We start from the raw sequence: 22,600 nt of genomic DNA on the forward strand, positions 1-22,600 counted from the left end.
CAAATAAACATGAACGTGTTCATCAGTAGTTGATGCAATGTCGAAACACTTGAAATATGTTTTGTAAATCCATAATGACTGATCTCTGTTTGAAAATCCACAAAACTTGAAGACTTTCTGAGTGTATAAGCAGTAGGCTATTTAAAAAATGAATTTTGGAGAATCAATAAATTATGAAGAATTTATTGCTATTTTGTGAATAATATGTAATCAATAAAAAAGTAACTGTAGTCTGTTTTTAGATATAGACCGGTGAGTACCATGGTATTTATTTATTTTTTTAACTTTGGTATACCATGAGAATACTTTGAATAGCCTATGTCTTTTATTATAATGGTGCTTCTCAATGAATGGTGTCCCTGATGAACTGTGGACATTTAAAATACTGTTTCGACGACACTATATAACATTTTTATTTAATGTTTAATGTTAAATGTTAAATGTTAATGTGTGTTTATTCATTGTCATATCATGTCATATCATTTAATAAATTGCTGTATATAACATAAATGGATTTGTCCTAGTAAAAGCGAGTCAAGGGAGTGATGTCCATTGAACAACTGCTGGACCAATCAGCATCCAAGGAGGTGGAGAAAGATCTTGGACGTCTGAATCATTTCCGCGAATCGGTTCGTTCGGAGACTCACTTCAGTGAAGAGTTGCTATAAAAACAGATGCACTGATTCATTTTGTCCATCAGTCAGACAGTATCCAATTAAATATGCACTAATTTGCACATATTTCCAGAACAGAAATCAAAATTTTGGATGAAGCCAGATTAAAAATTAAAGTTCTTTACAGAGGAGATTTTGAATATATCTCGTTATCACTCCATAAATCTGGTCAACAGACAGAAAAATATCCACAAAGGTTTAAGGCGAGTCCGCGAATCGGTTCGTTCGGAGACTCACTTCAGTGAAGAGTTGCTATAAAAAACAGATGCATTGATTCATTTTGTCCATCAGTCAGACAGTATCCAATTAAATATGCACTAATTTGCACATATTTCCAGAACAGAAATCAGAATTTTGGATGAAGCCAGATTAAAAAATTAAAGTTCTTTACAGAGGAGATTTTGAATATATCTCGTTATCACTCCATAAATCTGGTCAACAGACAGAAAAAAATCCACAAAGATTTAAGGCGAGTGATTCACAAGCGCTGTCCGAATCAGTTCATCCGAATCATCCAAAAGAATCGGTTCAATCAAAAGAACGATTCTTTGGCATTCACTAGTGTTCCTCAGCATCAGCAGCATTCTCCCAGAAGACAAGCGCCGTGCTGCTAGTCACATCTCATTAACTCCGAGGTCTGCTTATATATCGGCGTCATTAAGTGCATGTTCTTCTTTCTAAGTTCTTGAACAGCTCGTTTAAAGATGTTGGCGTGCACCGAAATGATCACGATGTGTCTTCAGTCGGCGAAGCGCGAGCATCTCCGCTCTAAGCAGCAGCAGCATCAGCATCAGATGCAGGATGCGGTTCACGGACTGTCCATCTTTCACGATGTAAGTAGCCAAACGATCGGTCACTGAACCCACCAATAGGTGACCATGCAAACACTCACCTTGAACCCAAGAATAAGTCAATGTGTCACTTCTATTAATGTAGGACAGAGAGGGAGGCTGGTTATGCACATATGACAATATAGTCTTAAAATAGGTTGTGCTGTAAAGCATTGATTGTTATACAGTTTGGGGAATAAATAATTGATCAGTTTACTCCGCAGCACAAAAAGAAATCCAAATGCATAGTCATGTCTTATTTTTAGTCGTCCATTGTAACATCAGATAGCCAGTATATAGTATACTATATATGCTATATAGCTAATTTACATATAGGCTTAATGTATATGTAATATAGAGGCTTCAATATGCATATAAACATAAATTGTCATCTCTTTTTATTCTTTCTTTGTCACTCTCCCAGTCAATCATAAATGTCATCGATATTGACATATGTGGTACCTAAGGCTATATATATAGTAAATGTCTATCTTTTATATTTACTTATATAATATGAACATGAATAGACAGGTTTTAGGATGGATATACATGTACATGTCAAAAATACATAGACATGAATTTGTATGAATTAGATGTCAATATATGAAATTGCTCAAATTTTTAATAGGTTTAATACAAGTTTTTACTTCATATGATAATATATTTCATATATGTATGCATATCAGATTGAGATTATTAGCAGAAACATATTTCCTCTTGGGATAAGTGACCCACATAGAAAGAAATGAGGTACATGATGCTAATTAAAACATTAAATTACGTTAAAAGTTGCTTTTGTCACTAAAATAAGTCTCAAGTGTTAAAATATCGCTTCTCGCAACGTGACGGACAGAGGCTGTGTTTGTGGGAGGTATTTATTCGCTCCCGGAGGCGATAATTGCTAATCATATTTCCCGTGTCCGTATCCTCGAAATTTCTAAAGCTGACAGACATGAGAAGACCAAAGAGCTACTTATAATTCCCTCGGCCCGCGTTTGAAGCTCTTGGGCGCTCATACTGAACCGTGGGCTCTGAAGGAGAAAGAGATTTGGATTAACTAAGATGCTGTCAGGCCTATTTATAAACCGTAACTCAACTGATAGTGTGCTTTGCGAATCGTTTGTTCTCTTTCTAGTGAACAGAGTCAGTAGGACCCATGTCTCCCCACTGGCTCAACACCTGCCAGAGAGCCGTTGGAAACGATCTCTCGGCAGGAAGCTCAGATGACCTTTAAAGGACATTGTTAATGATGCATTATCCTACACCTATCTTTTGGCAATGCACTGTCACACATCTGGCTTTTACAAACCTTTTTGTGTCATATAAAGCTGAAGAATCAACAGACATGCGACCTGCTCTTCATAAACGAAGTATATTTCACCTTTTGATCTGCATCCCGGTGTGGTTTTGCTTAGATTAATCTGCTCTAAAAGGATTAGTCAGCACTGTTTGACTGTGAGACTCTCAGCCAAATGCACACAGTGTGCGAATCCAACTATTGGTTTTAGTTAATACCATTTGTCTGAATGACATTTTAATTCTGCAAGCCAGTTAGCTGTGTTTTAAAGTTGTTTGTATTTTATTAAGCTTGTGAAACTGCACATTTATTTAGAAATGTTAAAGAAAGACTTCACTAAAGAAATGTAAATTTGCTGAAAATGTACTCACCCTCAATCCATCCGAGATGTAGATGCGTTTGCTTCTTCAGATGAACACATTTGGAGAAATGTAGCATTCCATCATCCTTTGTTTTGCTTGTTTTTGCTGTAAAATTTGAACACTTGCAGCTGTGTTTTATAAGATATAATAAACCGGCCACCTGACAATGTAAAAGAAGATCCTAGAAGAGAAATTCAGCTCTCACAGAGGTGCTTCCAAAGACCAGTACTACATAAAAGAAGTTAAAAAATGATAGCATAAAAACCTGCTAATGAGAAAAATAAAAATAAATGAGGAATATTAGCAGAACTTCTGAAAAATATATTCGATACTTCATGATAAAAAGGTTTGACTTTTGCATAAATGTGCATATGAAAACAAACAGTCTGGCTTTAGATCGATCAGTTCATCCAAATATAATTCAGTGTTTTAAGCTGCTTTGATGGAACGGTCAGGAATTATTCAAATACATAACAAATAAAATGCATTGCTGTCAATAACACATATGTGACCATGGACCACAAAACCAGTCATAAGGGTCAATATTTTGAAATTCAGATTTGTACACCATCTCAAAGCTGAATAAATAAGCTCTCCATTGATGTATGGTTTGTTAGGATAGGACAATATTTGGTCGAGATACAACTATTTGAAAATCTGAAATCTGAGGGTGCAAAAAAATCTAAATATTGAGAAAATCATCTTTAAAGTTGTCCAAATGAAGTTCTTAGCAATGCATATTACTTATCAAAGTTTTTTAATATATTTACGGTAGGAAATTCACAAAATATCTTCATGGAACATGATCTTTACTTAATATCCATAAAAGAAAAATCAATAATTTTGACCCATACAATGTATTTTTGGCTATTGCTACAAATATACCCCAGCGACTTAACACTGCTTTTGTGCTCCAGAGTCACATATGATATTTGTTAATAAGATTATTTTATTTCAAATGAACAGGTGAAATAAATTAAAGTAGCTGTGCAGTGCAACAACAACTGAACATGCAGCTTTCTGACCTAGAACCTTTTATTTAAAGGTTATTAAAAATATATCAGACCATTGTATGCAGCCTTGTATGTTCACTTATACAATCATAGAATAAGCTTAGACCTGCAGGTAATGCGTTACAAGTGAAGACTGAGGATTGTAAACAGATACTAGAACAAACCCTTGTGGGCATCGACAGAAGTGAAGGCCAGATGGTGTTAAAAGCACTCGAGGAGTCAAAAAAAGAAAACAACTATAACAGTGTGGTGACCCGTCCAGGTGTGAAAGAGCCATGTTTAGCCACTAGATGATTGTACTGTCAACACCTACATAATCCTCACAGGCAAACTGTCCAGAAACGTTCTCACCCTGAATCTCAGACGAGTCTCAGACCTTCACAATCTAATATGTTTGCGCCATTGGGCTGAGGAGCCAGTGGAAGAAGCAGGAGTGGTAAAAAAAATGCTCAAGAAGAGACTTTGACTGATAACAGGATTAGTTGCCTTGAGAATACAGCAACCATTTTCTCTGTTATGATGATCCTGAGTGTGTGTACCAGTAGCATTTATGATTTTCATGATCTTACAAACATTTTGATCTAAAGGATTCTGCTGAAAAGCTTAAAATTAGTTTTTAGGCAAACATAAATTGTGCCTACACTCTTAAAAATAAAGGTGCTTCACGATGCCACAGAAGAACCTTTTTGTCTAAATGGTTCCATAAAGAAGCTTTAACATCTGAAGAACCTTTCTGTTTCACAAAAGCTTCTTTGTGGTGACAGAAGGTTCTTCAGATTACAAAAAGGTAAGAAAGAGATGGTTCTTTAAAGAACCTTTGACTGAATGCTTCTTTGTGGAACCAAAAATGGTTCTTCTATGGCATCGCTTGAAGAACCTTTTGAAGCACCTTTATTTTTAAGAGTGTACATATGGATTTATTTATAAAACTACACTAACGTTCAAAAGTTTGGGGACAGAAGGTTTTTTTTTATGAATAATTTATTCTGCAAGGATGCATTAAATTGATCAAAAGTTACAGTAAAGACATTTATAATGTTACAAAAAATAATATTTCAAATAAACTCTCTTTTACATTTTATCTTCATCAAAGGATCCTGAAAAATAAAATGTATCACGGTTTCCACAAAAATATTCAACAGCACAACTGTTTTCAACATTGATAATTATCAGAAATGTTTCTTGAGCAGCAGATCAGCATATTATACTGATTTCTGAAGATCATGTGACACTGAAGACTGGAGTAATGATGCTGAAAATACAGCTTTGATCACAGAAATAAATTACAGTTTAACAGATATTCACATAGAAAACAGTCATATTAATTTGTAATAATATTTCACAATATTACAGTTTTTACTGTATTTTTGGTCAAATAAATGCAGCCTTCTCTTATAGTGAAAGTCTTCACAAAAGCAATTGCACATTTGCCTCCATAAAAGGTGTGTGGTTTGTGCATGTTTTTGAGAGCATGGCTTGTTTGTTTCTGTAGCTAACAGGCTTTATAAAGGCATCTCAGTTATAATGTCACGTTCCATCAGTGTTGAAGAGGGAACACAGCAAAGCTCTAAAAGGGCAGTTCATTAAAGACATTCTGACCAAATTCTATTCAGTATTGATCAGCACTGAGCATTTCCATCAGTCCTCTGTGCTTCTGAATGCTGCTCGCGTTGATAAACTGCACATTGACTGTTTTTTCATCTTTATCTCCTCACAGATTTTCCGTCGAGCTGACAAAAACGGTGAGTGTGACCTTTTTCGATGTCACTTTTAAGGTGTTTCTCTTGTTACTTTTGCACAGCGGTTCAATTGGAAGTCTTATTTCAAATTCAAATCAATGAAATGAAAAGCATTTTTTCTATCTTACTGCTTAGTCACTGTAAATAAATAGTTTGCATAGTGATTTTGCGAGAATATCCTGATGCATTGGTTTACCATCTCTCTGGGTGTGCATGAATTTGAATAAATGAGGTCAACATTGTCTCAGATGTTTCTCCTAAGAAAAGGAGACGTGAGACACAACGACACAAATGAGGCAACAAAATTCATGTGAATAGCAGCTCAGATCATTTAATCATGAAAGAAGTTCATATTGAGATCTCAACATTTACATTTATGCATTTGGTAGAGTCATCCGAAATCGCATACTTCATATTTAGTAGGCGAAAACAGTACGTGACAAAAGAAGAATGTCATAAGTAAGAAGTAGTCATAAAAGAGTAGACAAAAAGTACCCGGATGACCTACTACTTCCGGAGTGATTCTGAAGTGATTCAGCAGCTCATTTGCATTTAAAGACATGCACAAATATTTTTGATCCTGTTAAAAAATTGTAATTTTTAGCATGGTATAATAAATAATCTGTGGGTTATTTTAAGCTGAAACTTCACAGATACATTCTGGGGACTCCTGAGACTTATATTACATCTTGTAAAAAGGGGCGTAATAAGTTCTCTTTAATCTTGGTGTTGCTGGTGGAACAGAAGCAGATCTTCTTCAGACGTTTGATTGCTTCTCAGACTTGAGCACAGTTTGAGACACTGTTGAGATCTTTATTTGCCTCTCAGTTAATCTTATTGCTGTCTATGATACTACTGTGATGTTAATCAGGTCACATCCTTCTTTCCTATGGGTAATTTGGATGCTGAACTGAATTTGCTTTGTAATTTCTGGGAATGCTAATATAGCCGGTTGCAAAAAACTTTTCATTTTTATTCAGAATGCATAATGTATGTGAGAGTTTGAAGCCTCAGTGTAATCGGAGTCCCTCAGGCACATGTGCGGGTGGCCCACTGGTTAATCTGAGCCGGAGCCAATGGCCAGCCTTTCACAAAATGCCTGTTGATTCTTCAAAGGCCTGTAATGTACGAGGAGGGAGAGGGCGAAATGAACAGAATAATGCACTGTCCAAACAAATCAGAAATGAGTGGCTGTCACTGGGGCAGCACAGTCCTTTCAGAGGTCATTATCATTGTTCCAGAATGCCAATTACCTTCTTGCCACTTCAATCATGCGCTCATCATTGCCAAGGACGGAGAGAAATAGAAAGAGAAGTGGAGTCACAAAATATAAGAGAGGCGGAGAGAGAAAGAGAAAGAGCCTGCGTTTGTGCTATGAAAATGCCAAAATTAGTGGGCTTTGCTAAGGCTGCATAAATATTACTATTGCTTATAGTGATTTGAACAGACCTCTAACATTACATGTTAGCTTTGCATTTAATTTCACTTGCTCAAAATGCTCAAAAAAGAGGTGGAAAAATCCCACAGATGTACATTGAAGGAGGGAGCAATTTGAGATTGGACCACCTAGCAAACAATCAGAACACCTTAGGAGGGAGAGGGCGAAATGAACAGAATAATGCACTGTCCAAACAAATCAGAAATGAGTGGCTGTCACTGGGGCAGCACAGTCCTTTCAGAGGTCATTATCATTGTTCCAGAATGCCAATTACCTTCTTGCCACTTCAATCATGCGCTCATCATTGCCAAGGACGGAGAGAAATAGAAAGAGAAGTGGAGTGGGAGAATATAAGAGAGGCGGAGAGAGAAAGAGAAAGAGCCTGCGTTTGTGCTATGAAAATGCCAAAATTAGTGGGCTTTGCTAAGGCTGCATAAATATTACTATTGCTTATAGTGATTTGAACAGACCTCTAACATTACATGTTAGCTTTGCATTTAATTTCACTTGCTCAAAATGCGCAAAAAAGAGGTGGAAAAATCCCACAGATGTACATTGAAGGAGGGAGCTCATTTGAGATTGGACCACCTAGCAAACAATCAGAACACCTTAGTGACCACCTAGATGTCCCTAGCAACCACTTTGGACAGCATAGCAACCAACTAGAACATCATTGGACCCACCTATGACACCAGAGCAACAACCCACAATACCCTAGATACCTCCTATGACATCTTAGAAACCACCTAGGGCATCCTAGCAACCATCTAGAACAGTGTTTCTCAGATAAGGGAGACATACAAAAGGTGCAGTGTTGGGGGGCGCTCAGGACCAGAGTTGAGAAACACTGATCTAGAACATCATTACAACCATCTAGGACACCATAGCGACCACTCACAACAACACCCTAGCAACTACCTACAGCACCATTAGCAACCACCCACAACACCCTAGAAACCCCCTATGACATCTAGCAACCACCTTCAACACCCTAGAAACCACATAGGGCATCCTAGCTACCATCTAGAACATCATTACAACCATCTAGGACACCATAGCACCCACCCACAACACCCTAGCAACTACCTACAGCACCGTTAGCAACCACCCACAACACCCTAGAAACCCCCTATGACATCTAGCAACCACCTTCAACACCCTAGAAACCACATAGGGCATCCTAGCTACCATCTAGAACATCATTACAACCATCTAGGACACCATAGCACCCACCCACAACACCCTAGCAACTACCTACAGCACCGTTAGCAACCACCCACAACACCCTAGAAACCCCCTATGACATCTAGCAACCACCTTCAACACCCTAGAAACCACATAGGGCATCCTAGCTACCATCTAGAACATCATTACAACCATCTAGGACACCATAGCACCCACCCACAACACCCTAGCAACTACCTACAGCACCGTTAGCAACCACCCACAACACCCTAGAAACCCCCTATGACATCTAGCAACCACCTTCAACACCCTAGAAACCACATAGGGCATCCTAGCTACCATCTAGAACATCATTACAACCATCTAGGACACCATAGCACCCACCCACAACACCCTAGCAACTACCTACAGCACCGTTAGCAACCACCCACAACACCCTAGAAACCACCTATGACATCTAGCAACCACCTTCAACACCCTAGAAACCCCATAGGGCATCCTAGCAACCATCTAGAACATCATTACAACCATCTAGGACACCATAGCAACCACCCACAACACCCTAGCAACTACCTACAGCACCGTTAGCAACCACCCACAACACCCTAGAAACCACCTATGACATCTAGCAACCACCTTCAACACCCTAGAAACCACATAAGGCATCCTAGCAACCATCTAGAACATCATTACAACCATCTAGGACACCATAGCAACCACCCACAACACCCTAGCAACTACCTACAGCACCATTAGCAACCACCCACAACAGCCTAGAAACCACCTATGACTCCTTGCAGCCACCTTCAACACCCTAGAAACCACATAAGGCATCCTAGCAACCATCTAGAACATCATTACAACCATCTCGGACACCATAGCAACCACTCACAACACCCTAGAAACCACCTATGACTCCTTGCAGCCACCTTCAACACCCTAGAAACCACCTATGACTCCTTGCAGCCACCTTCAACACCCTAGAAACCACCTATGACTCCTTGCAGCCACCTTCAACACCCTAGAAACCACCTATGACTCCTTGCAGCCACCTTCAACACCCTAGAAACCACATAAGGCATCCTAGCAACCATCTAGAACATCATTACAACCATCTCGGACACCATAGCAACCACCCACAACACCCTAGCAACTACCGATGACATCTAGCAACCACCTTCAACACCCTAGAAACCACATAAGGCATCCTAGGAACCATCTAGAACATCATTATAACCATCTAGGACACCATAGCAACCACCCACAACACCCTAGAAAACACCTATGACATCTAGCAACCACCTTCAACACCCTAGAAACCACATAAGGCATCCTAGCAACCATCTAGAACATCATTACAACCATCTAGGACACCATAGCAACCACCCACAACACCCTAGAAAACACCTATGACATCTAGCAACCACCTTCAACACCCTAGAAACCACATAAGGCATCCTAGCAACCATCTAGAACATCATTACAACCATCTAGGACACCATAGCAACCCCCCACAACACCCTAGAAAACACCTATGACATCTAGCAACCACCTTCAACACCCTAGAAACCTCCTAGGCCGTACTAGCAACCATCTAGAACATCATTACAACCATCTAGGACACCATAGCAACCCCCCACAACACCCTAGAAAACACCTATGACATCTAGCAACCACCTTCAACACCCTAGAAACCACATAAGGCATCCTAGGAACCATCTAGAACATCATTATAACCATCTCGGACACCATAGCAACCACCCACAACACCCTAGCAACTACCGACAGCACCATTAGCAACCACCCACAACACCCTAGAAACCACCTATGACATCTAGCAACCACCTTCAACACCCTAGAAACCACATAAGGCATCCTAGGAACCATCTAGAACATCATTATAACCATCTAGGACACCATAGCAACCACCCACAACACCCTAGCAGCTACCTACAGCACCGTTAGCAACCACCCACAACACCCTAGCAACTACCTACAGCACCATTAGCAACCACCCACAACACCCTAGAAACCACCTATGCCATCTAGCAACTACCTTCAACACCCTAGAAACCACATAGGGCATCCTAGCAACCATCTAGAACATCATTACAACCATCTAGAACACCATAGCAACCACCCCCAACACCCTAGCAACTACCTACAGCACCATTAGCAACCACCCACAACACCCTAGAAACCACCTATGCCATCTAGCAACTACCTTCAACACCCTAGAAACCACATAGGGCATCCTAGCAACCATCTAGAACATCATTACAACCATCTAGAACACCATAGCAACCACCCCCAACACCCTAGCAACTACCTACAGCACCATTAGCAACCACCCACAACACCCTAGAAACCACCTATGCCATCTAGCAACTACCTTCAACACCCTAGAAACCACATAGGGCATCCTAGCAACCATCTAGAACATCATTACAACCATCTAGAACACCATAGCAACCACCCCCAACACCCTAGCAACTACCTACAGCACCATTAGCAACCACCCACAACACCCTAGAAACCACCTATGCCATCTAGCAACTACCTTCAACACCCTAGAAACCACATAGGGCATCCTAGCAACCATCTAGAACATCATTACAACCATCTAGAACACCATAGCAACCACCCCCAACACCCTAGCAACTACCTACAGCACCATTAGCAACCACCCACAACACCCTAGAAACCACCTATGCCATCTAGCAACTACCTTCAACACCCTAGAAACCACATAGGGCATCCTAGCAACCATCTAGAACATCATTACAACCATCTAGAACACCATAGCAACCACCCCCAACACCCTAGCAACTACCTACAGCACCATTAGCAACCACCCACAACACCCTAGAAACCACCTATGCCATCTAGCAACTACCTTCAACACCCTAGAAACCACATAGGGCATCCTAGCAACCATCTAGAACATCATTACAACCATCTAGAACACCATAGCAACCACCCCCAACACCCTAGCAACTACCTACAGCACCATTAGCAACCACCCACAACACCCTAGAAACCACCTATGCCATCTAGCAACTACCTTCAACACCCTAGAAACCACATAGGGCATCCTAGCAACCATCTAGAACATCATTACAACCATCTAGAACACCATAGCAACCACCCCCAACACCCTAGCAACTACCTACAGCACCATTAGCAACCACCCACAACACCCTAGAAACCCTAGAAACCACATAGGGCATCCTAGCAACCATCTAGGATGGTTACATACATAACCTGAGACATTTTTAAACATCTCCCAAGTTGAATTTGAGTTGCATTTGATCAGCCAATAACGGATCAGAAAGCGTTGATGCAGTGAGCTGTTGGTGTCAAACTAGAGCGTGGTTGCTAAGTAGAGCATTGAGTTAGACGAATGGGAATTAAAAACAGTTTGGCTGCTATTCTCCTCTCGAGAATAAACTGAGCTTTTAGTCGAGCTTCAGCTCTTCAGTGAGGATTTTGAGCTCAGCGACTTGAAGGGAGATTATTTAAAGATTAGACGCTGAGTTAAAACCAGCCCATCCTGCCTCACACTAACCTACTTAATAAACTCTCTCCCACAGGCCTGTGATAGCGAGACGATGTATGAGTGGATTTGTGCCGGTCCCAACTTTTCTGGGTTGTGTTTGTTAAACTTCGAAATTTCACTTTGAGGAATGGATTATACTGATTAGGGCTGCATAATTATTATTTTACTTTTTTTGTGTCATTTTCATTATTTAATTTAATATTTCTGTGTGGCTTTTATTTATTTATTTTGAATAATTTCAGTATTTCAACTTAAACTTGTTTTATTTCTGGTAGTTGCCAAGGCTACATTTCTAATTATCATTTTATTTAAAAAAAATTTTTTTTTGAAGTTTTTAATCTAATATTCATATTTAATTTATTTTACTTTATTTCAGTTAAAGATAATTGTATTAGCATTGGCAAAAAGGCCTAGTAATAATTAATAATTTACAGAATTGTTTGAATATATGCTAAAACTGTATGTATTGTGTAAGAAAACTTATGGGCATGATAAGGGTTAGTTAGGTTATTTAAACTTTAAAGCATACATCAATGGCAGATTTAGACCATTGCTTGTTGTTTTAAATGCTGTAATAACCTCATACTAAACTAGTTAACAGTTATGTGTAATTGTATGTACGTTCAAATAGTTGCTGGTGTTTTTAGAGTCACTATAAGTCAGTTATTGGTAGTTTAACTTCATGAGTTATTCATCTGCAGACCAAAAACTGCTCAACCAATGGTATGAGTTTGGGGGCGGAGCTATTTGTTTGACTGACCAATGACAGACATGGATCAGGGTAGAAGGGGCAGTACTGTTTGTGAAACCTGTTTGAAAACAACAGTTTTGCAGTTTTGTTTGCTCCAGATTTGCAATTACACGCTGCAGCTTTAACCGCTTCAATATTCTGGTTGTAGTTTTAGTTCTTCTAACTGTGTCACCCCACAGTCGTCTGTGTTACGTAACAGAAACGTATTGCCTGAAAGAAGGTCAGTTTCAGCATCTGCCTGAGCCCATCACTGCTGGCCAATCAATGACAAATGGCACGTCAAGCGTGCCTGATGGCCCCTTCAGCATGCCCGAAAAACTGGAGCTGTCAGCACAGACACACAGAGGGAATGAGAATGTGGGGGAATGTAACGAAAAAGGCCTAAGAGAGACAAACCAGGCTGTGAACACCCACAGCGACTGTCTCTTCACATACAGCCACCGCATTTCCCTTCTGCTCTTCTGCATCTTCCTTCCCCAAATCAGGCGGATTGCAAATGTTCTAGCTTTCTGTCTGTCTGTATATTCATCACTTTTCCATCCGTTCTCATCCTCTTCCTGCTGTCTCCCCTCAATCCCTTCTTTATTCCTCCCTCTCTCAGTGTGTGTGTTCCTGTTTCTCTCGCCACTCACACAAACAGACAGATTGGGTCGTGTTTGTCTGCTCGCGTTGCATCTGTTGACTCAATCTGACGGTGCTGCTGGTAGAATTAGCGGTGGAGAAGTCCTCTCAGAACTGGAGAGGAAAGATGAGTGTGTTTATGAAGATGCAGAGGCTAAAAGTAGGGGTGTGCGATACTGACAAAAAAAAAGATATTTTTTGGGATAAATAATTCTGATAATGGTCATTAAACAATATTTTGCCGAGTGTGTTTTTTGTGCTTTTACTTTAGCTGATTTAGGCCTGACATGGATATGATACGAAAACTGCCAGTAGGTGGTGGCAAATCCCCGTCTTAATGAGTGATTCATTGAATCATTCATTCAAACGATTTGTTCAAAATGGCTAACGATGCAAGTGATTGTCATAATGAATAGATCACTGAATCACTGACTCAAATATTTCATTCAAAACGGCGGATTAATTTAGGCACAAAGCAAGTGACTGTCTTTATGAATGGATCATTGAATCACTGGTAAGCAACCATCCAGAACACCATAGCAACATCCTTGCATATCAAGTAATATTAGTTTTTATTTTATTTTTGTACTATAGATTATTTTTTAAGCTACTGCCTTTCTTACCTTAGCTTGAGTTTAATTATCTTTAAAAATTACCCCTTTTTTCAGACCTGTTCTGAGTAGTAAAGGTTATCCGACAGCCATACTGAGATGAAAAATGACACGTGAAAACTGCAATTCTCCAGCGAGAGCCACCGATAGAGAAAGAGCTTAAAGAAGCAGATGACTGGAGGTTTTGTGCTGAAATAAAGCATCGCCATGGCAGAAGCCAGAGACTGTCCGTCCTGTGAAATCTTTGTCTCTCTCCCGTTTCATGTAAAAGAATTTCCCTTTGAACCCCGGCTTAAAAAAAAAAGCTGTTTCTGTGTACAAAGAAAAGATAGTGTCTCTTTTAAAATGTGCTTTAAACTATTGAAATTCAGTCTTTTTTGCCTCGTGTGGAAATAAAACTATACTTTAGGCATGAAATATTCACATGCAGTATCATCACTGGTTGTTGTTTGCAGTGTCTCGTTTCTGCTGGGAAATTGTGTCACTCATACATGAATAATTATGCATCCAAAATGCTCATAAACTATTTAAATATCGTCGTCTTGGACTTTATGTTTAATACATGCATTTAAATAGCTTTAAATTTGACCACCTGCTGCTTATTTATTTGAACACACTCTTGAAGATTTAGTGAAGCTTTGAGGTCATGTTCATGGGGAGATGAAGAATGAATTATAATTTTCTCCGTTTTATTCTGTCAGACCTCCGTCGCACGGAATGAATGTCTTAGAAAGTCTCCTTCATACTGACATTCAGCCATTTCTCCCATTGTGACAGCTGTGAGATGTAATATATGTTTTAGCCTCAAAGAAACTCTTGGCAATTATTTTGGATCCTTACAGCGAGGGACAGACGTGGGCAAGAGAAAAGAGCCGTTTGTCTGCTATTGACCCGCAGGGCAGGTTCTGGATGGACTGCTGGGTCGGTCCCTGGTGAACACCTGGTGACTTTTGACAAAATCGCTAATGGAGATTTTTACTCTTTTTAAAGGTATATTCAGCTCCAGGCCATTGGAGAGACATATGAAACTCTGGTGCAGAACAAAAATACCTGGTCATTTTGTTGCACCATGAAATAAAACTAAACTGTAAGTTAAAACAATAATTTAGCACAGCATCTTTGTGTGTTAATTTAGAATTGGATTGATTTTTTTTGTGTGTGTTAAAGGAATAATTCACCTGCAAATGCAAATTTGCTGAATATGTGCTCACCCTCAGGCCATCCAAGCTGTAGATGAGTTTGTTTCTTCATCAGATTTGGAGAAATGTAGCATTGCATCACTTGCTCACCAATGGATGCTCTGCAGTGAATGGGTGCCGTCAGAATGAGAGTCCAAACAGCTGATAAAAACATCACAATAATCCACAAGTAATCCACACCACTCCAGTCCATCAGTTAACATCTGGAGAAGACAAAAGATGCGTGTTTGTAAGAAACAAATCCATTATTAACACATTTATAACTTCAAACCGTTGCTTCTGGCTAAAATATGATTCCATAATAACGCATCCTCCAGTGAAAAAGTCCATCCATTGTTTTCCTCATATTTATTTAGAGCTTTTTTGGCTTGTAAACGCTGCTTGATCTGTGCAGATTTCTCTCCTGATTCAGACCAGACCACTTTTTCATTGGAGGAAGAAACATTATGGATAGAGGACTCATATTTTAGCTGGAAACAAAGTTAAAAATGTCTTAATGCTGGATTTGTTTCAGCTTTTGTCTTCTCCGGATGTTAACTGATGGACTGGAGTGGTGTGGATTATTGTGATGTTTTTATCAGCTGTTTGGACTCTCATTCTGACGGCACCCATTCACTGCAGAGCATCCATTGCTGAGCAAGTGATGCAAAGCTACATTTCTCCAAATCTGTTCTGATGAAAAAGCAAACTCATCTACATACTGGATGGGCTGAGGGTGAGCACATTTTCAGCAAATCTTCATTTTTGGGTGAACTATTGAGGGGCTAAGATAATGAAGGACAAATGTTGTGTTGGTATGGTGCAATGTCACAAATTCTGTGCATGTTTGCACAATGATTTGCATTAATTCCTTTAGTGAATTTAGTTTTAAAACAACCCAAAGTTGCATGCAAATAAATGGTGTTGTCAGTGTTTTAAAATGTTTTTTTAAATGCCTAAAACCCATAAATGTGTGAAAGTGCAGATGTGTGTGTGAGGGGAAAACAAATTAGGCTTTAACAGAATAAATCCCTGAAGTAACTGTACCAGACGTTCTATCACACTGCTCCACCCTCGCTGAAGGAAATGTGTTTGAAGCACAGCATGGGATGGGTGGGAAACGCATAAGAAGATGCATTAGAGTCTGCTGACAACAACACAGAATAGCACATTAGTTTGAGACTAAATAAGGCAGAGCAGCAGAGAAGATAAAAGTCTCCTGAGAGCCGAACTGTTCTCTCTGGTGTCTCCATTAACCACAAGAGCTGCTATCTAGCAGTCTGCAGCAGATTGGAGCTCTTGCTGGACTTCAGATATCTCTGAGAATTAAACTTTGACCTAGAATTGTCAGGTGATGTTAGGCAAGAAAACAAAGCAAATGTTAACAATCCATATATGACCAAACTCGAGCTTGATGTAGGATACTTTCAGACCTAATCAGTGCTAATTTTCTGATTTTCATGCTTAAATCTGATTGAGGATGTATTAAATGTGGCCCATAGCATTTTAAAAAGCACACTTTAATCTGGCATGTTCATCATATACAAATATTTTTAATATAGTTTGCATTTTTGTGTATATTGCATATTTTGTTAAATTCAATTATTCTTTTTTAATTAATTGTATGGATTAGTTTTAAAAATATAACTAATACTGGTCAATGCATGTGTCAACATTTTTTATGTACTGTACATAAAAATATATTTTTTAAATATAACATATTTTTATTTTTAGAAATGAATATAATTTTGAATATGTGAGATTTATTCAAAAATTACACTATTATTCAAAGGTGTCAGTAAGAGTTTTAATGTTTCTGAAAGAAGCCTCTTCTGCTCATCAAGGCTGCATTTATTTAATCAAAAATACAGTAAAAACAGTAAAATTGTAAAATATTATTACTATTTAAAATAACTGTTTTCTATGTGAATATATTGTAAAATGTAATTTATTTCTGTGATGCGCAGCTGAATTTTCAGCATCATTACTCCAGTCTTCAGTGTCACATGATCTTCAGAAATCAGTATAATATGCTGATTTGTTGATCAATAAATATTTGTCCTTTTTTTATTTTTAAATTTTATTAAATTTTATTGATTGATTTATTTTTTTAGTATTCTTTGATTAATAGAAAATTAGAAAGCATTTATTTAAAATATAAATATTTTTAATGTAAATGTATTTGTCACTTTTGATCAATTTAGTTAATTTGCACAATGATTTGCATTAATTTCTTTAGTGAATTTAGTTTTAAAACAACCCCTTGCTGAACAAAAATACTAATTTCTTTAAAAAATCTCACAAACCCCAAACTTTCAAATGGTAGTGTATAGTATTATATCACTTTTATCACTTTTGTGTAATATTTCATATAGTGCAAACAGATACATTTTTTATTTATTTCAATGAAACTAACCCAGATTGAAACTGAAAATTCAATTGAGATCAGATGTGATTTTTGCTGGTCACACTGTTATTTAAAAACAGATTTACCTGGGTTGTAAATGAAGCCATTGTGTCTGATATTTGTGCATAATGCAGTCCAAAGCCCCACTAAATTTCTAGAGACTTACAGAAGTTCTCTGGAGAGAAAACTGCAATCTGATGTTTCTTCCAGCATAATTCAGTTTCTGGTCAAAACATTGTTTTCTTCTTAAGTGCATCTTTGGCTGGTTGGTGTGTATTTTAATTACCCAAAGATGGAGAATGAAGAAGGTGGCACTATTTGGCTCTGAAGCGGAGAGTCTGATCAGTGATACCGTCTGTTGTGAAGAGACTGAACCCAGATGGCCGTCAGATTTGCTCTTGAATTAATTGGAGACGTTGGACAGTGTTCTAATGCATTGAATATGTCCACTGCCGCTTCCAGCCTCTGGTGTAATTAAGTATCCATTTGGCCACAAAAATGTAGTTTTCAGCTAAAAACCACTTTCATGTGTGAGTAAAACTGCAGATTTGTGAATCAGATGTCTAGCTGATGTGTGCAAGAGTTTTATATCAAGTAAACCTGTATCTGTGATTTTTAAGGTGGTAGTTTTCTTTCCGGTTTTATCGTCCACCAGGTGCGAATCGCCAGTCTGAACACTTACAATTTACCCTTTGAGCCATTTTAACAGAATCAGTCTAATTTTTGTTCTTTTGATTCATCCATAGTTGATGTCTAGATCAAAATGTGTGCTTTATAAGGGATGCTTTGAGTGTCTGACTTTAATTTCCGTTGTATTGTTGTTTCTCAAAGAAGAGTGAACTGATGCTCTCGTCTGATCTCTGGCCCTGGAGACAGACTGCTTCTCATTGCAATCTCACTTTGATTTATGCCTGAAACTTTTCTCTTTTCCAATATAAAAGTTCTCGGAGGTGCAAACACAGGTTACTGTATATATTGCTGTAGTAAATAACTTCCTCTGAATCTCAATCTAATCTTCTTTAACCCTTTAAAACCTACTGGATCGAATGTGATACATGAATTTCTAAAGCTCTAAATGATCAACATGCTGTTAAACCTGTTTCACACACAGTCTACTCAATGCTTTCTTTCGTCTGATTGATCGTTTAGAGTGTTTTATCCAGTCAAAGCTCTTTTAGTGTAATTGTACAAGTGTCCAGCTTCAGCTCGAGTCTTTCTGCTGTCAAATCTTGACTGATTTTGATCAAGTAAAGGTCAGAATAACTGCAGTAATATCTCCAGATGAACACTTACTGGACTGAAGCAGCTCAGCTTTACTTGATTCTCCATCAATCATGTTTTAGAGTCTCAAATCTGATCCTCAGGATCTTTTGAGGAGCGTTTGTTTGCAGAAGCTTTACTTTCACTGTTCCTCAGCGGAGGAATGATCTTCACAAGCCTCCAGAACATCTCACATCTTCTGAGGAGTGTTAATTCTTCAGCTCTCAATCAGCACTGCATTATATGTTTGGATCATTTAAATACTAAGTCATATTATTGGAGATATAGAGTGACGACTGATATTTATATGCATATTCATTTCCATTACAAGCAGAATTAGAATTTCATCTTACTTTTTGGCAGTATAAAGATTAGAAAATGCACCAAATGCATTGCAAACTGCATATCTGAATACAATTGAGGTGTTTTTTTCTCCTCGAGTATGAACTCCATATTTTCACTATATCTATATATGTGACCCTGTCTGTGAAATCCAGGCTAAAGTCTCTAAATCTAATTATGAGATAACAAGCATCGCAGTTTGATTTCAACCATTAATTTCACTATGATTTCAATCTTTGACATGGCAATATTAAAGATTTAAAGGTTATGTTTTCACAGAATGTTCTACATCTTTACAGTAAATCACAAAAAAATGAATGAAAATGTTCACAGGCAGGGTCACATACGAGCCATAAAACCCTGATTTCTGATGATACCTAGCAAGAAACGCAACGTATGCAAACTTTTAAAAAAAAAATTAGTCTAAAGGTTCAATGAATGGTTCCCTTAGAAAACTAAATAATAATAAAAAAAAAGACTATTATTTCATATGTCAGTCTTAGCAACTGCAAAGCTGCATCACGGCACCATGGCATCAGGTTTGCACAGGCATTATGTTTTTGTACACCATTTTCTCTTAGGCTAGTTGATATTGGCTGTATGCCAGAGTTTTCCTCTCACATTCACGTTGTGAAAAGCCAAGCCTGACGTTAAGCTGGAGTGTCATCAAACCTCAAATGCACAACTGGAGGGCTAAAAGAATCTCTGGTGTCTTTCAGGAGGCTGGTAAATGTCAGAGAGCCGAATGCTCAGCGTCGTGTTCAGGGAAGAAGTGATTTAGATGATCTGTCAGCCATGAATGAGTGCTGTCGCATATAGCCGTGTATATTTCTCTTTGGGCTCTTGATGGATGACTCCTAAACATTAAGTAAGAGCAAAGCAAACTGCGATTGGTCACTTTGTATGTTTCTTTCTGTCTAAATGGGTGTTTTTTTTGTCAGAATAAACTGTCGACCATTTCAATATGCACTTTTCAGAATGCATTGTGAAATTTATGTATTGCAACTCATTTACAAAATGAGTTTTGTAATCAATGCTATTTTTCTGGTGCAATAATGCACTTAAACGGCATTACTGCTCATAGAAGGTCATCATGGCAGCAGTAATTCATTAAATGATGATCAAATTATGTAGAAGAGTGTTATAGTTGCATCTATCGAGATGCACAGTGTAGTCAAGGACACTTTCTGCATTGTAAGATCAATTCAAGTGTTTTCGTGATGCTGTACAGTCACATTAAACTCACCTGGTTGTTGCATAACTCCACAAGGTACTGGGTTGATATTATGAACAATGAGTGATGAAGAACTAATTTCCAAAGTATGCAAGGTTCGTGGCATCAGATAATTAAAAGATGCAGTTTTGTTTGAGGAAATAAACTAGATATGCACAAGCAACTGTTTATTGAAATCTGTACTTATTACTTTCGGATGCACACTTTTCCACAGTTTATTTGATATTTTATGTACTTGTAATAGACAGTTTAAGTTAAACCCGCCCCTAAACAGCACATAAAAACAAAACAAACTGTGATTGGTGGCTTTGCTTGTCCATCAGCCAGTCTCTTCCTGTCTAAATGATTGCTTTTTGTCAAAATAAACTGCTGTGTGTCTTATTTTGATTTATATTTTATTAGGGCATTTCACTTTGTATGAAGTTTAAATAGATTTAACACATCCTTAAACATTACTGAGAAACAAAGATGTAATGGGAGCAACATACAAACACGGATGCATATGTAATTCTGTCATTTATTTGCACTAAAGACAATTTTATAAAAAAAAAAGTGTTTCTAAACTAGTTCTTCGTGAAGTATTGACATAGGATTTGTGTTCTAAAGTTAAACAGAAAAATATTTTGACGACACTTGGGAACATTTTATCGATAATTAGCATTTACATCAGCTATATCTGTAAACATTTTGATGTGTTAAATCTTTTTTCGTAATAAAATCCTTGGATGGAAACTTGGTAACAGATGCGATTGCTGATTCTCTGAATGCTTTCCTCTTGTGTCTTCTTGCAGATGACGGGAAGCTGTCCTTCGAGGAGTTCAAAGCGTACTTTGCAGATGGGATACTGACGACCGACGAGCTGCGCGAGCTCTTCTACTCCATCGATGGACGGCAAACAAAGTAGATACTTTATTCATAAGATTTATTCAGTAGCTACTCATAATGCAGTTTAAGAGAGACGTCATTATTTTCTGTGCAAACATGCCTGATAATCCCCCCCACCCCCCAAAAAAAACACGAATGTGTATTTTTCAACTTCAAAATATAATATTAAATATTATATATTATGTTATATAAATAATATTATTATTATTTTTTATTATATTAATTATATTATACTAATTGTTATATTATATTTTATTATAAATATTATTATATAATAATATATTTTATTAGATTATTTTGTAATTTATTTATTTGTTTATTTATTTTGATGGCAACAGTTTGCAATACACATTATGAGATAGCCACTATGCTAAATAATATAGATTTATGCAGATTATCTACATTTTTCATTTTCTCATTTTATAATCCAAATGCAGGAGTGTGATATTTCCTTCAATATATATATATATATATATATATGCTTGATAATTAAATATGCCATTACTGTTTATAGAAGGCATGGCAGTAAACAAAATATTATTTAAAAATACCTTTATGTACATTTTTATTGATCATGGCAGCAGTACTTCATTAAATGAGGATCAAATGATGTAGAAGAGCATTATAATCGCATCTATCCAGATTCCCGGTGTTGTCCAGTACACTTTCTGAATTTTCAGATCATTTTCGTGATGCTGTACAGTCTCATTAAACTCACCTGATTGTTGCATCCTCCACAGACGACCTGCACTAATTATTTATGCCTTTTTGCATCGTTATCTGATTTGCATAATTCCTTTAGGGAATCAGGTGCTGAAACAACACAAACAGAGCGTGCAGTCAGTGGGTGCAGTTCATACTTCGTCAACTCTCCCAGCAGTTTAGCCCTTGAGTTTGGGTGACCTGTATCCTTGGCAACCTTACATTTTCGTTTCCTAATTAGTCGCCTTTCAGAGAGGCGTGATTATATTGCTCCACACGCCGTTGCTTTTTGAAGCATCTGTAACGAAAACGAACAAGCAGCCGAACATCGATGCGCAGGAGGATCAAAGTATGACCCGAGGTGGCTTGTATGAATCAAAACATTGAAAATTGTGTTCCAAGAAGCCAACGCATCGACAGAACAAAGCTGCAAATTTGACTCCACAAAGAACCGCATTGCAGAGCTGTGACACACACACACACACACACACACACACACACACACATGCACA

At 38.0% G+C, this 22,600-nt stretch overlaps 1 protein-coding gene across 1 annotated transcript in view; it reads left to right on the plus strand.

The window, feature by feature from the left end:
- The first annotated feature begins 1,252 nt into the window (after nucleotides 1-1,252).
- Nucleotides 1,253-22,600, plus strand: part of necab3 (N-terminal EF-hand calcium binding protein 3) — a 42,013-nt gene continuing 20,665 nt past the window's right edge. Inside the window, exons 1-3 of the mRNA XM_016275484.1 lie at nucleotides 1,253-1,507; nucleotides 5,894-5,918; nucleotides 21,293-21,401. Of these exons, the coding sequence (XP_016130970.1) occupies nucleotides 1,379-1,507; nucleotides 5,894-5,918; nucleotides 21,293-21,401 (263 nt within the window). The 5' untranslated portion in view covers nucleotides 1,253-1,378. The remainder of the gene's footprint in view (nucleotides 1,508-5,893; nucleotides 5,919-21,292; nucleotides 21,402-22,600) is intronic.

This window comes from Sinocyclocheilus grahami, unplaced genomic scaffold (assembly GCF_001515645.1).
Source record: "Sinocyclocheilus grahami isolate Dianchi unplaced genomic scaffold, SAMN03320097.WGS_v1.1 scaffold94.1, whole genome shotgun sequence".
Classification (NCBI taxonomy): Eukaryota; Metazoa; Chordata; class Actinopteri; order Cypriniformes; family Cyprinidae; genus Sinocyclocheilus; species Sinocyclocheilus grahami.